The sequence below is a fragment of the Vanellus vanellus genome (genome assembly GCF_965231255.1).
Source record: "Vanellus vanellus genome assembly, chromosome: 1".
NCBI classification, from domain to species: Eukaryota; Metazoa; Chordata; class Aves; order Charadriiformes; family Charadriidae; genus Vanellus; species Vanellus vanellus.
This window is the reverse complement of record NC_138905.1, coordinates 193,070,473-193,085,548: the sequence shown is the minus strand read 5'-3', so window position 1 is coordinate 193,085,548 and position 15,076 is coordinate 193,070,473. Positions and strand designations below refer to the sequence as shown.

Below are 15,076 nucleotides of genomic sequence, written 5' to 3'. Positions count from 1 at the left end.
CTGCTTCAGAGCCACTCTCTTTGTTCATGTTTATACACCAGTTTGCATTCTTGCTGTGCTGGCTGTGCATTTAATGTGTGAATAATAGTTTTTTATGACTGTTATTCAGCACCTACGTACTTTTGCTGGAAGGAAAGTGGAGGAGAGCAGGGTGGGGAGGTTTTTAGTTAATGAAACTGTTATTATTTGCTGACAAGATCACTGAGTATCTTAAGAGGGAATTTGATCTCCTTCCAAGTAACTAAACAGGAATTTGCACTGCAGAATATGTGTGAAGCATGTGTATTCCAGGAAAAAAAAAAAAAGAGCATTTATAGTCCCATTGCCTAGGGACTTCAACATCTGTGAGGAAACAACATTAGTGTCCACGTTCTTTACGATGACTTGATTATTTTAGCTCCAGGCCAGTGGAGCATTACGTGAACACACCCTCCTGCTAGACCCACCTCACGTGAACTCAACCTCATCGGCAGTCACTTTCTTGTGCTTCAGATATTCCTAAAGCTTCATCTAGCCTGGGAAAACAAGCTTATTGTGAAGCAGGTATGCAAGAAACATGTTCCAGCCGACTGGGTTTTTCACATGGTGCAGACATTGGTGAGGCTAACACTGGTGGAGTCCTCAAGAGAGCATGAGAGTGCTCCAGGTGTCTTGGCTCTGAGAGGTGTTTGGGGGGTCCCTGAAGGAGAGTTGGACTTTGAACCCTGCTCCTGCAAATTTGCACTCACATAACATACATGCATGAGTCCCACCGGGACTACAGCTCCACCGCCCCCTCCTACCCAGGGACTGCAGGAATTAGAAACGTGCAGCCCAATGCTTCCTGGCCATACGGCCCTGCAGACAGCCCCGGGGGCTGACCATGCTGCCCACACCGTGACTCCAACACTGCCACTGCAGACCCAGGCCCATCACTGAACCCACCCAGGATCAGGAGGTGCTTGCGTGTCGAGGAGGTTGTTGCCCATTAAGGCAAGAGCGTAAATTGATGCACAGAGTCTGAAGCACTAGCTGGCTGGCTCCACTTAAGGAAGAGGCTGCTGCGGATGAAAGCCCCAGGGGATGGTGTGCAGCCCCCTGTGCTCGGGGGTGCGGTACCCGAGCACCCTGCTGTCAACTGCAGCCACTAGCCGAAGGGGCGGAAGAAAGGACCAAGAACCCACTAAGGAGGAGAGGAGACATTTCACTAATTTAATTTCACAGTTTCCAAAACCAGCCTAAAACCGGGGGTAGAGAACAAGTGAGAAGAAAAGCACTGTTTACATAATCCTTTGGCAGTGAAATGGGTCAGTGGTTCTTGCAGGAGGAGTGCAGGTTTTAAGAAATAAACAGCATCGCTGTACTTGGTACTAGCTGGACAGACCTGCTTTCCTGGAGAGTAATGCAGAAGTTTATGATGGGCTTATATGCCTTGTCTTTTTGCCCCTGGTCTCTCCTCTGAACACAGCTCTGTAAAATGGAACATTCCTGCTGTTTTCTTTAAAATAATCTGTAATTCCTTGGCCATAATGCAAAGGGAGGCACCCATCTGTTTGTTTGGGTGTTTTTTTTCTCGCTTCCACAAATGTCCTTGTTTGTGTTAACTAGCAAATCTAATCATCCAGCTCAAAGGAGAGTTACACAACTGCAAACCTCCTGAGATTTCTGCTTAATAGCAAATCTTGCTTAATCCCCCCATGTTTGCTTCTTGCTTCAGATTTGCAGCTCCTTTGGCATTACAGCTGTGCTGTGCTTTTACATATAAACCAGATTAAACAGCAAAAGGAATGCTGAACCGAAAAGCTGTGTTATTTCCACCTTGCAGGACTTACTGAAATGAGCCTGGCTGTATTAAACGTGAGATAAAACTCCCACAGGGAGCATTAGTCTGAGTGATTCATATAAACACTTAAAGAACTCAATCTTGGTCCCTAGTCAAATAAGGTGGGTAGTGGTGCACAACCAGCAGAGCCCCTCTCCTTGGAAGAGCACAGCTGATAGAAACCTGTCATTTATCCTGACTGGGAGGCAGCAGGATGAGTATTGGGTAACAACAGATAACCCGGGGTTTGGGTAACTCTTCCAGGCGAGGAATTGCAAGTGTCTTTTCTGTGGAACTGCCTAGTGCTGTGAAACGTTCTTTGTCTGCGCCCTTGATGTGGGCCATCTGGAGAGGAAAATCTCATCAACCTCTAGAAACGCAGCCTAGGTTTATGATCACTTTCTTTTGCAGTTGACTTTTAAGGGAGATAATCTTATCAGGAGGAGGTCTGAAGGAAAGGCGAGTTACAGGTATGTGCATTTAATACATGTTGATAAAGGCGTAGATGAAGTTGCTTTCTTTCCCTCCGGTCTGCACTGTCTGGTTCTCAGGAGCCATCGCTCAAACCCATCCTTCCTGTTAGCTTTTTGCCTCCACCCACATGTTGTGGGGCCTGATTCTGACCTCAGCGCCGGTGCTGCAGCCACTGGCACAGCTGCTGCAGAGCAGTGTGAATGAACAGCACCAGTGGTCACAGCCTGGGGGGTCCCCTGCCGTAATACTGAACCCTTCTCTCTTTGAGCTGAAAAAATACCACATGCTGGGGCACCTGCCTGCACGACATCTTTTATGGGTGACTTCCACAGGGCGCTGCTTCTCTCGGCTTGCTTTGGGCCCTGCCTGCCCAAGTTTGGAAGACGGTTCCCCTGTGCAGCGGCTTTGCCAGCTCTGGAAGCAGCCGCTGCGGGGATGCTAATAGAGCCATAGCTGAAACAAAGCACGTAGCTCAGAGTGTAGAGCTGGGTAGCCAAGTTTCTGCAGCACTTCCAGATGTGAAGCGGGGGAGTTGGTTTTAGCCTATTTTTCAGATTTTTTTAATTCTTTCTGATTTTTTTTTTAAAGCACCATGCAAGCACACTGGGAACAATTTGTACTGTTCGCGTGCGTTCAACTGCCTGTTCTCAGTGGCAGTCGCGTAGTGTTTTTTCAAGCTGAGACTCTCCGACTGAAGCCCCGTCTGTGTTCTGGGGTAGGTTGGCAGCAGAGAGCTCTTCCACTGAAATCCAAGCAAAAATGCTGCCATGCTCACTCTGTCCCATATGTGACTTCTGCCTGTGGGCTCCAAGGTAATCCCATTCTGACAGACCACTCCATGGACCGAGGAGGGGCAATGCCTACACTCACTCAACCAGGAGGCAAAATTCCTCTTAACTTTGGGGGTTTTGGACAGAATAAGGACTGTGTGGTTTTGGCCAACCAGTTTGGCAAGGAGTCCTCCAAGAAGGCATTATTGCTGAGTAACTTCCCATCTGCGTGGGCATTCGGGAGAAGGGGCAGAGGCTGCTGGAGAGTCATGCCAGGTATTTATTTCCTCAGGGATGCAGGAGCTTGGACCCAAACCGCGGTCCCCCTGTCAGCACACTGCACCCGTGCTTCAGCTTCTCCCTAACATGCGTCTTTCCCCTGATTTTGTCCTGTCTGTAGTCTCAAGCAACCTACTTAGCAAATTCTGAAGCATTTTCTGGGGAATTAAATATGATTGTGAGGTGGGATTAAGTTGTGAGAGGGACTAAAGAAGCCTCCAGTGCAACTTGTCAATGCTTCTTTTCAGGTGATAAGAAATGAGCACGATGATGCCCTGCTTGCTGCTGCTCCTTCTCCTGGTCAGCTTCGGCTCAACTGCACCCAGGTTTTCGGTGCGTATCTTTTAGGTGGTGGCTGTACAAGCTCTCTGTGGTGTGCCAATGGTTTATAATTCCCTGTGGTGTAGAGATAGGTGCTCCCCCACAAAAAAAGACGTGGGCCTGCGAGAGCAGAGCAAAAAGGTGTCTGCCTGCAGCTAAAGGAAGGTCATTCTTGTTGTCCTCATAACATAGGGTTTTCACAACATTAAGGGTTGCACAGCTCTCTGGGTGCCTGGACTGACATTGGCAAGAACTAAAAACAACAACAAAAAGGCCTTTAAAGAAAAAAAAAAAGGTGATTTTATGGCCAGTGAAGAAATACTCAGCTTCATTCCCTCAGGGAAAACTGCCTTCTTTTTATTCATTGCAATTTGAAGAACGGGAAAGGGAAGAGGAGGTAAGCTTAGTCTGAGTCAATCTGTACTCAGCTGATGAGAACATTACTCTTGGGCTATACGAAGGAGGTACAGAGCTTGGCAATAAGAGTTTGGTGAGCTCGGGGCTGTCTGCAGCAGGTTCCTGTGTGCCTCCAGCCTGGAAATCCTTCTCGGTGGAGGAAAACCAACAGGCCAAAGCAGTCTGCTGTCCTGGGCAACTGTGAATTTTGCTTATCCCTAGAACTGATCCTGACCTGGTATCGCTCAAGCCAGCTTGCTCAGAGTGAACATAGCCAGTGATTCTTATTGCATGGGTTTGCTTGGTTGTCTTGGAAGACATTTTCCTCTGTTTTGTTACATTTTTAATGGAGTAACACTGGCTACAGACAAAATTGTTGCTGAAAGTGTTTATCCCAGCCAATTTGGGCAACATTCTGGTCTTAGTTACAGTAATGCAGCTCCGAAGTTACTCCACTGATCCCAGTAGAATCACAGAATCACAGAATGGTCAGGGTTGGAAGGGACCTCTGGAGATCATCAAGTCCAATCCCCCTGCCAAAGCAGGGTCACCTGCAGCAGGTTGCACAGGACGGTGTCCAGGAGGGTTTTGAATGTCACCGGAGTGGGAGACTCCACAACCTCTCTGGGCAGCCTGTTCCAGTGCTCTGCCACCCTCAAAGCAAAGATGTTCCTCCTCATGTTAAGATGGAACTTCCTATGTTCAAGTTTGTGCCTGTTACCTCTTGTTCTATCACTGAGCACCACTGAAAAAAGACTGTTCCCATCCCTCTGGCACCCTTCCTTTAAGTATTTATAAGCATTGATAAGATCATATAATCATAGAATGGTTTAAGTTGGAAGGGACCTTGAAGAGCATCAAGTTCCAACCCCACTGCCATAGGCAGGGGCACCTCCCACTAGACCAGGTTGCCCAAGGCCAAGTCCTTGAACACATCCAGGGATGGGGCCTCAACAACCTCTCTGGGCAACCTGTTCCAGTGCCTTACCACCGTCAAAGTGAAAAATTTCTTCCCAACATTTAATCTAAATCTACCCTCTTCCAGTTTGAAGCCATTCCCCCTTCTCCTATCACTACATGCACTTGTAAAAAGTCCTTCCCCAGCTCTCCTGTAGGCCCCCTTTAGGTACTGGAAGGCCGCAATAAGATCTCCCTGGAGCCTTCTCTTCTACAGCCTGAACAGCCCCAACTCTCTTGGCCTTTCCTCATAGGAGAGATGCTCCAGCCCTCTGATCATCCTCATGGCCCTCCTCTGGACCCGCTCCAGCAAGTCCATGTCCTTCTTATGTTGAGGACTCCAGAGTTGGATGCAGTACTCCAGGTGGGGTCTCACGAGAGTGGAGTAGAGGGGCAGAATCACCTCCCTTGACCTGCTGGCCACACTTCTGATACAGCCCAGAATATGGTTGGCCTTCTGGGCTGCGATCGCACACTGCTGGCTCATGTTGAGCTTCTCATCAATCAGTACACCCAGGCCCTTCTCCTCAGGGCTGATCTCCAGCCATTCCTCGCTGAGCCTGTGTTTGTGCTTGGGATTGCCCTGACCCAGATTCCCCCCTCAGTTTTCTTTTCTCCAGACTAAAAGGACCCAAGTCCCTCAGCCTTTCCTCACGAGAAAGATGCTCCAATCCCCTAATCATCTTTGTAGCCTTAGTAGGCTCATCTTTCTGCTGATTTGCACCAAATATCAGCTCTTTTATCATCCAGTTTTACAAGATGTTTATGGAACCTTGCTGTTTTGGCCTGGCTGCACTGCAAGAGCTGGTTTTCCCCGCTCTTACTACGCTGGCAGTTTCATAGCCTGCATGCACTCCCTTTGAGTTCATTAAATGGGAGTCGAGATGAATGATTTTTGTCCAAAGTCATGTTCTGCATATCTGACCATATTCTGGGATGCTCTGAGCAGTGGCAAGGTCATTGTAGAAAACCCTTTTCCACTGGGTTCAACTCAACAACCCATGCTGTGCAAGATTCATGTATCTTAGGAAGAGACAACCATCAAATCGTCTTGATCCGCAGAGGCAGTGTGATATGTTAGGATCAAGAGGCAGCAGATACTCCTTCTCTCTCTGCCTCTCTGTTCTTATCACTGACTGAAGCATGGGTTGTGGTTTTTTTGTTTTATTTTCTCCATAGGAAAATGACATCTGCCTCCTAGACAACAATAAATTAAGACAAAGATTAAAACAGCTTCAAGACTTGCTTTACTTATATGAACTGCAACTGAAGGACATCCTGGAGAACACTTACCATAGAACAAAAAGTGGGCTGTTCTCAGGCAACAGGAGCATGCAGCATGAGATGCTTTTACCCACAACCAGTGGAAATTTGATAGTCTATGATCAAGGTACAGTTTGCAGTAGCGTATGTAGAAATTTCAGCTTGCCAAAATGTTTATTCCTCCCTTCAGTGTCCCATGTGATGTACTTTACTTCTGCTAAAAGTTTTAGAATTTTTAAAGTGGATTGTGTTTTAAAATGCTGTCAGATACATGGGAAGGAGAATGGCAGACTGGTGGCCCTGGTACCAGCAGACATTCCCTGGGGCTGGAGTCAGCTGGCCAGCTTTAGGCGGCTACCACCCAGGTAGAATGCAGACATCTGCATCTGGGCTTCTCACCTAGCTTCTCTCTGTCCCAGAGAACAGGCACCTCTCAGCTGGTTTCCATCAGACCTGTTTTAGACATCTGCTTTAGGAAGAGATGGGTCTTGCTCTTGAAGAGCCCTTTTCCCCTGAGTGGCTTAGGGGAGCCCAGAGTGCCTGGCTCAGCTGCAGGCACTGAAACCTGTATGGGGGAGCTCAGCCTCCCTGTTCCTCGGCTCCTCCATCATTTCTGTCGTGCAGTAGCAGGCATGTGTGCTGTGTTCCTTGGTGTAACTTTGAGAATAGTCATAACTGAAATTGTGGCCTATGGACAAGATTTTATCCTTTGTGGGCATTGTATTGAAAGTGTGAAACACTGATGTCCTAAAAGGCACTCTCCTGACACAGCCCTGGTAGAGCTGGTCACAGGAGCTTAGCCTTTTATTTTAGATATTTTGGGCCTCAATCCAGTCTGAAGTACAGCTGAGGTTACCTTCCACAAGGAAATTAATTTCTCTGCAAATGATCTTGCTGACAGAACCAGTCCTGGTTCTGTGTCGCTCCTGTGCTATAGCCCCATTCTCAGCTGCAGCCGTCCTGTATCCACCAAAGATTTGGCAGTGGGTCCCTCAGAGGGCATGGCTGTAAAGGCTCTCAAGCCTTGCTGCTCCTCATCAGGCCCAGAAGTTTGCAAACCATCATTGCTGCTACCTTACTGAACTGTTTGCTTTGGCTTTGCAGGGCTTGCAGAGCTATATACAGGCTGGCCAAGTGTCCTTGTCCCATACAGCCTCTCAGTGATGTCTTCTCTTGGCTGCACGTATCCCTGTGCTTTCCCTCCCATTTAACAAACCAATACCATTCTGCCTAGATTGCTCTGCGGTGTACAATCGGAAGAAGACCAAAAGTGGCTACTACCGGATCAGGCCCAGAGCAGACCGAGAGCCTTTCCTGGCATACTGTGACATGTCTGATGGCGGAGGGTGGACCATCATTCAGCGGCGGAGTAATGGCAAGGAGAATTTCAACAGGTGGGTACATCATGGTTGCATTAACAGGGCTTTAAGTCAGGCCTCCAGCTCCCACCCCCCCATCCTGCTGCACGGCAAGACCCAGAACATGAGAAGCAGGATATGCAAGACTATATTTTAGTGACGATAATTTTTTGCATCAGGGCAATCTGGTGGTGCATATTGGTAGCAGGAGGCCATTTTCAAAATGGACCTGTAACACCTTTTCCATGGCTTCTCTGCATTTCAGTAAGTGTGTGGGTATTTGTTTTATCATTATTTGAGACTGTCGAAGAGTCGAAATTGGCAAGTATTTGCTGCCAGCACACAAACTGAGACATGTTGAACATATTTTCTGTTCTCATATGAAGAATTATGTTCAGCATGGTGTAACATTTATTTCCTTATTCAGATCATTCAAAAAGATGCCAAACCACTGGTCCAGATTGTCCTTTCTCTATGCAAAATCCCAGACAGGTGACTTTCACCTGGAAATCTCCAGGAGGAGACATGCTCTGGTAGCACAGTAATGAAGAAATGATCCTATACAGATTGATTCACTCTCACAGCACACACACTTTGGGCATGTCTAGTGTCTCTTACAATGAGTGCAGTCCACTGCAAAGCTACCTGAAGTGGGTCTAAGCTGTCTTGCCCAGCGAGTGGTAGCTACGTAGCCATGGTAGTTCAGCTCTCAGCACAGGTGAGTGAAAAACATGCTGAAGAGGAGCATTGACTAGTATGTAGGTCAGGCAGAATTCATATCCCTAATAACATGAGAGAGAGAATAAACACGGGGTTAGTAAAACTGGAAGTGATGATGCACAGGAAGTATAGGTGAATATCAAAGATAATACATAAATAACAGAGGAGATTTTAAGAGAATGAAATGATGAGAAGAAAGTAACAGGAGGAGATTTCTCTGAGAAAGATGAAGCCAGAGAATGCTGATGAAAAGTGAGTACATGTCTTTGAAGGACAAGTTGCCACATCCAAACAGTGATCCTGCAAAAATAGAGGTGAGACTGGTCAATGAATCAAAAATAGATTTAAATGGAACAGGAGGACAAAGCAGACACGGATATTTTCCTTTTAACTTCATCTGGACTTGTTCGTTTGCAGCTTCTATTCAGTGTCTGATTCTTCACCATACCACATCATGCATCCAAGATTGTAGCATGTTTTAAACTGCAACATTAATTTCCAGCCAGGAGTGCATTTGAATTATGACTTGCTGAAGAAGAATATCAGACGCTTTGCTGAAGACCAATATGACGGCTGCTCCTTTCCCTTTCCATCTTACTGACAACCTCACTCTGCGAGCACTGCATCTGGCAGGTTGAAGGTTTGGTCCCAATACATGTGTGTGCACATGTTTAGCAGGCAAAGAGTAAGCTGAGAGTGTAAGGCAGAGTGACAAATGTCAGCTCAGCTTGCAATGAATCAGATACTTTTAGAAAACAATGTCTAGAGACACAGCTGAAGTTTTACTTGTTACCATAGCTAAGTGCCACAAACTGTCTAATTCGCTCACATGCTGAAACTGATATTTGTATCTCACTGCAGGAAATGGGATGATTACAAACTGGGATTTGGGAAATTCCAGGGCAAGAGTGATGAATACTGGCTGGGCAATGACCACATCTATGACCTGCTCGCTAGAGGTGCAAATATTTTCCCTCCACAGATTTCTTTCCAAGAGAAAGAAATTTTCTTTCTATCTCTTTGCATGAGATAGTTCATTTAACGGGACACCACTTTTTGTTTAGGAGAGAGTTCATTAAAGATTGACTTGATGGACTGGGATGGGGAAAGACGTTACGCAGTCTATGAAAATTTCCAGCTTGCAAATGAGCAGGTAAGAAATGGAAAGAGTGGCGATTTGCTTGTTTTGTCTGTGAGGCTGGAGCATCTGCATGTGCAGCCTCAGACTTCAGTATCAGGGTTGTGATTACAGCTCTGCAAAACTCATCTGCTCTGGTTCCCTGGGATTCCTGGTTTGGCTGACTGACAAACAGCCCTGGGAGGAGGGACGTAAGCCTGCGACTTCTTCCTCACAATCGCTGAGCGCCCAAGCCACTAGGTGACAGGATCACATGTGCTCTCTTGCTAACTCTGCTGCTGCACAGAGGGCAGCTATCTGCTGCAAGGGCACAGGGGTTCCCATGTGCATTTGCCTCCAGTCTCATGGTTAAAAGAGTCTTCCATGAGGAATGAGATAAGGGTTTGAACCTCTGCAATGAAACTGAACCCTGTTCTCCTACTTCCTAGGAGGCTGTTTCAGGCTGTCACATAAAACACAATTACCAGAACAAACCCCCTCTACAGTTTTAAGCAGTGAACTCTAATCAAAGTTTTGAAAGAGCAGCTGTAAGTTGCTGTCTTGAAAAGAGGTAACTGTAGCACTACGCTTAGTAGTAAAAGCCCGAGGACACAGACTCCCTGTATTTTTGTGTTTGCATTCTAGCTTTAGACAGAGTCCTGCTCAATGCAGGTCCTGTTCTCTGCAGGCTTCCCTCTCTGAACAACACCTGTAAGTAGCCCGAATACCCAAGGACCTGAGTCCCATTGCACAGACCAGTCCTAGTCCCAACTCCATCACTGCTCCAGAAATGTATGCATTATGTTCAGTTTGCAATCAGAGCCTTCTTATTAAAAGTTTGAACAGCTTGATTTAATGTCTTCTATTTTTCATAAATAAAAGTGGAATTTGATGACAGAAAAAAGCCCACACCAACAAAAGTAACATACATCTCATATCAAATGTCTCTTAGTTCTGTTAGCTGTGCACAATGGAATTATTCTTCTAAGTATTCCTGCCAGGACAGGACATTTTAGCTAGAAATGAAATGGCTTTTAGCTCTTGCAGGAGCAAAATTCCTGCAGGAGTTGTTCTAGCTGAAGAACTGATAAGTTTATGAAGGCAACTACTTGGCACAGTTTCCTGCCAAGTTGTTCCTGATAAGCTAGGAAGAGCCTTCCAGGGTCTTGTATAGTTTATCAAATGGTTGTTGAAAGACAATAAAACCTGAAGCCCTTTGTAGCAGCAGCAACAATTAGCAATCCCTTCTGGAAGTTTAAATCCTGCTGTGTTCTACACTAGGATCATTAAAGCATGGGGCAAAAAGTCACCCTTGACTTCAACAGTCATGCCTTTGACAGTGGATACAATGGCCAGAGCAAATTTGATCTCAAAAATGGGAGGAAGGGAAGAAAGAGCTGTTATCAAAGCCATGTTTCACATATTCTTGCAGGACAATTACAGGTTATGGTTTGGCACCTATTCTGGTAACGCTGGTGATGCGCTGTCTGGTGGGAGCAATTTTGAAAATCAGTGGTCAGCCTCTCACAGAGGGATGCAGTTCAGCACATCTGACAAGGATCACGATCGATTCCTGGCAGGCAACTGTGCATTAGAGAACAAGGGCGGCTGGTGGTTTAACAGGTATGGAAAACAGTTGATTCCCCTCAGATGCATAGGGTGTGGGTGGCTGTACCGCCAAGAGGACTTGCCTGCCATACAACAGCTGGAGATTGCTGTGTGTGCATGCCACCTCGCACAGCCAAATCTAAGATGTTCACACTTACAGACCCTCAAAGGAAAGCAATCTGCTTCTTTCAATATGAAGCAAAGCAGGTAAATTGCATTAGTTTTAAGAAAATGGGTCAGAATAAATGCATAGGGGGGAAATGACCTGGAAGGAAGAGAGTCCAATTAAAATTCCTTAAAGTGTTTCGGGTTATATCCCAGGAAGAAAAACAGTTGTAGCCACTGCAAGGTGAAGTGTGTACAAAGGACATTTCTCTACCATGGAGCATGTCTAGGGGGTGAGCTGCCCCTTAATAGACCTGATGGTATGTTTGCTACTTGGGCATATCCCCACGCATCAACAGATTTAGGGTTAACCAGCCCTGGGAGCATGGACTCACCGCTCAGTTTTTCTCTGCTTTAGTGCAAGATGAGCCTCTTCTTTGACCAGTCCCTCATCACATACAAATGGAAATCAGTGGAGCTACCAAAATGTACATCAATAGTGGGATTCACCTTGATGAAAAGACATCTGCATTTTAGGTATCAATATGTAGCTGCCTACACTTGAGCTATAGCCTACCAAATGGCACTACACCCCTCCGTTTAGGCAAGTGAATCATATCCCTAGTTAATACACTTGAAGTAGGCAAAAGGTTGAATTATCTGACCAGTGTAGGCGTCTACTTTAGGATGACCCACATACTTGTCTGGGTTCCACTAAATGCATTAACCAGATCTCCATAGGCTATAGTAGGACTTTAGATAACCAGTTCAGTACAGGCAGATCTGTCTAGGTGTCTGGACCTGTCAGTGAATCCCGCCCTGGTATTTCTAAATCTATGTTGTGTGAAAATTGTAATTCACTGTAATGATGCAATGTCTTCCCACACTAAACCTCATCTCTCGTTACAAGGTGCCATGCTGTAAACCTCAATGGACGATACTACAGAACAGGAAAGTACAATGGATCCCATGACAATGGCATAGTTTGGTCTACATGGCATGGGACGTGGTACTCACTAAAATACTCGGCCATGAAAATCAGGGCTCCGTTCTTTGTTGACAGCGAGAGTGGAGACGGCGAGAACAGTCAGGGCAGCTGAAACCTGCTGCTTTGGAAAGAAAAAAAAGTACAGGCTGAAAAGAATTGTGTAAGTTAATAGCCAGCCCTCTGCTGCTGCCAGTCGCCAAACCTGCAGTGCGATAACCGGAGTTGCACCTGTTTCTACTAGCTGAAGCTAATGTCGCAAGTTGTTTGGGCACAGCCAGCCAACAATTTAATGGAAAACATATGGATCTCAGTCATGGAGTAACTAGTTTTCTTTTTCAGCAATTTTCAGCTCTCTGGACCTTGAATGATCAAGCATGTTGTTTTAGCTATCTGTATTCTTCAAGGGCTAAATCCTTCTCATCTTGATTTTAACTGTCAGTGCTTCAGTTTTGAGAATATAAGAATAGAAACAACAAGGTGATGGGGAATTGGACTTCATCTGGTTGTCATTACTGCTTTGTTCTAGATCAGGAGAATGTTTTTAAGCAACTCTCCCTGTGGTCCCCAATTGCCACACTTCAGTTGCAGAACGCTCCTGGAGCGTGTGAAACCAAACCAATGGGCAGACGTGCTCCAACTGATAATATGCATCCAGACTAAGGCTACGTTGAAATAAATCCCCACAACATGGACAGTGTGGACACTGGGCTTCATTGCCAACAGCTTCCCATCGCAGATCCAATTCTATAGCACACTGTGACACATTAATGCAGACAAAGACAATGCTGCTGACCAGACTTCAGCCCCAGATTAAAATTAGGCAGATTTTACTACATTTAAGATGAGCACAGATATTCTTAGGAGTTCATAAAATGCAATCGTGATTCATTTGTATGTTCTCGTATAATTTACCAGATGACTTTGAGTTAGTGAAGGGGAATGAGAAAGTGGAAAGTGACCGAACCATAAGGCACACTCCTTTCATTGTCTCATCAGACTGAAACAAAAGAGCAACACAAAAGACTGAAAGAAATGGAATACTGAAAATTTATTTTCCACAAATTGTTAATAACAACAGTTAAAAACGAAGAGCAATATCAGCTTGATGCAAATCATTTAACTACCATGCTGTAGACTGAGCATTTTCTGAATTACAATCATTCTTTTAAACTAGTAGTTCTTTTCCATTTATTTGCTTTTAGATCCATACATACTGTAGTTTGTATTATATATCCATAAAGTGTGAAATAAAACCATCTGAGTAGGACTTAACATTTTGTATCTGTTTTTCAACACTAAGAACTTGAACAGAAATATGGAAGAAAATCTTGAGAAAGCTCATAGTACAAGAATTTCATTCTTCTGGTGTCAACTCTGGTGTCCTGGGTAGTTCAGAAGGTCTGCAAGGTATGTTTAATTTCCATGGCTCAAGTTGTCCAGGAGACAATGCAGAGACATGGGAACACTCAGTGTAAAACTGGTCTGGTTCTCTGCTTTGCTGACAGGTGAACCTTGTTCTCACTTCTTCCTAGACATCCCAGTGAACCCTGTTATCACTTCTTCCTAGACAGCCCAGTGACTGCAGATGCGAACACCAGAGCGCAATGGGCCAGCACCACCCCCGCGAGCTGTGCTCCTGGAGCCTATGCCCCGGCAAGACCGCACCGCTGCCCTCTTCCCAAGTGCTGGCATGTACCCACATGGAACAAAACTTGCACCTACATCTCTGAAATGAGGCTGCCCTTGTGAAGAAAGGGCTGCAAACAGACAGCACTTACTATTTCCTTTCTGGTTGCTGTTTCTGTACTTCACTACGGTAAATCTCAGTGCAAGGTTGTAACTGCACGCTGTGAACATAAGGAATCACTGCACACATTATAACCATGTGGCCACTGATGCAGTGCTGAGGGCAGTAAGGACAATTTTTGTCTAGGCAGAAGACCCAGAGAAATGTAAGTGAAGTAAGTTCATGCCTTCTGGTAGATGATGCTCAATCCCACTCTTCAGCAGAGGGTGAGGGAAGCAGGGTAAAGATTACAGACTGGTGATGCTCAACTCTGCGTGCTGGAAATCAACTACAGCACCAAGGGGCCAGCGGTATTGGTTTGACGGTTCATTGAGCAGCCGATAACCCACCTGATAATGGAGTATCAAGCAGAAGATGAAGTCAACAGGGCTTAGTCAGACAACTCCTACCCAGTCCAGTTCCCCAGTGAGCAGTGAGTGATGTAAAGTGCAGAGTATGGAGCCTGTTTCGCCCTGTGACAACATGGAGAGGCAGGTATTATAGCTGGACTGCCTTCAGCCAGCATCCGTAAGTTAACAGGGTTTTTTTCTCTCTCTGAGAAAGAAAAAGGGGGCAAGACCCATCAAGCCGGGAGGGAAGGGGTCTGACTTGCTGTCTTAGAAGTAGGATGTACTTAAGTAAGTCTAACGCATTACAGTAGCCATTGTGAATGTAGCCCAACAGACATGAGGTCGCAGGAAGCAGCATCTGGCTTAGAGCGAGGGTCCCCCTCCTCTGCCCTGCTGTGACACAGGGAACCCCCTTGGAGCCACGGGGGTCACAGAGCTTTGTGCAACCCCCAACCCCAAACCCCGGGAAGTGTTTCAGAACCCTCTTTATCTTAATAAACATGGTAAAATCCCACTAGCAGAGTACTTATTTGACCTGAGGGGCTACCGCCAAGCTCAAATCACTCCCACTGAAGGTTAGGGAAATGCTTGCTGAATGTTGCTGTGCTGCACATTTGATCTCCCTTTTCTCCAGGGTCTCCCGCACTGAGAGGCTCACCAAAGCTGGCAGTTGATATTGTAGCACTGTAGGTCTAAAGCTGACATATCACTGCTTCAGGGTGAATGCGCTTCACGCAGCGGAGTTTACCCTAGCACAGGGCTGGTAAGTAACCTGAGCAGCAA

At 46.0% G+C, this 15,076-nt stretch overlaps 1 protein-coding gene across 1 annotated transcript; it reads left to right on the top strand.

The window, feature by feature from the left end:
- Positions 1-2,102: 2,102 nt before the first annotated feature.
- On the top strand, positions 2,103-12,269 carry LOC309686012 (fibrinogen-like protein 1; the record flags this gene model as incomplete). The annotated part of the gene is made up of 8 exons (XM_082498527.1): positions 2,103-2,271; positions 3,573-3,657; positions 6,178-6,388; positions 7,496-7,655; positions 9,201-9,298; positions 9,404-9,492; positions 10,889-11,079; positions 12,080-12,269. The coding sequence occupies exons 2-8, from the start codon at positions 3,583-3,585 to the stop codon at positions 12,267-12,269; spliced, it is 1,014 nt and encodes a 337-aa protein (XP_082354653.1). The 5' UTR covers positions 2,103-2,271; positions 3,573-3,582.
- Positions 12,270-15,076: the final 2,807 nt, after the last annotated feature.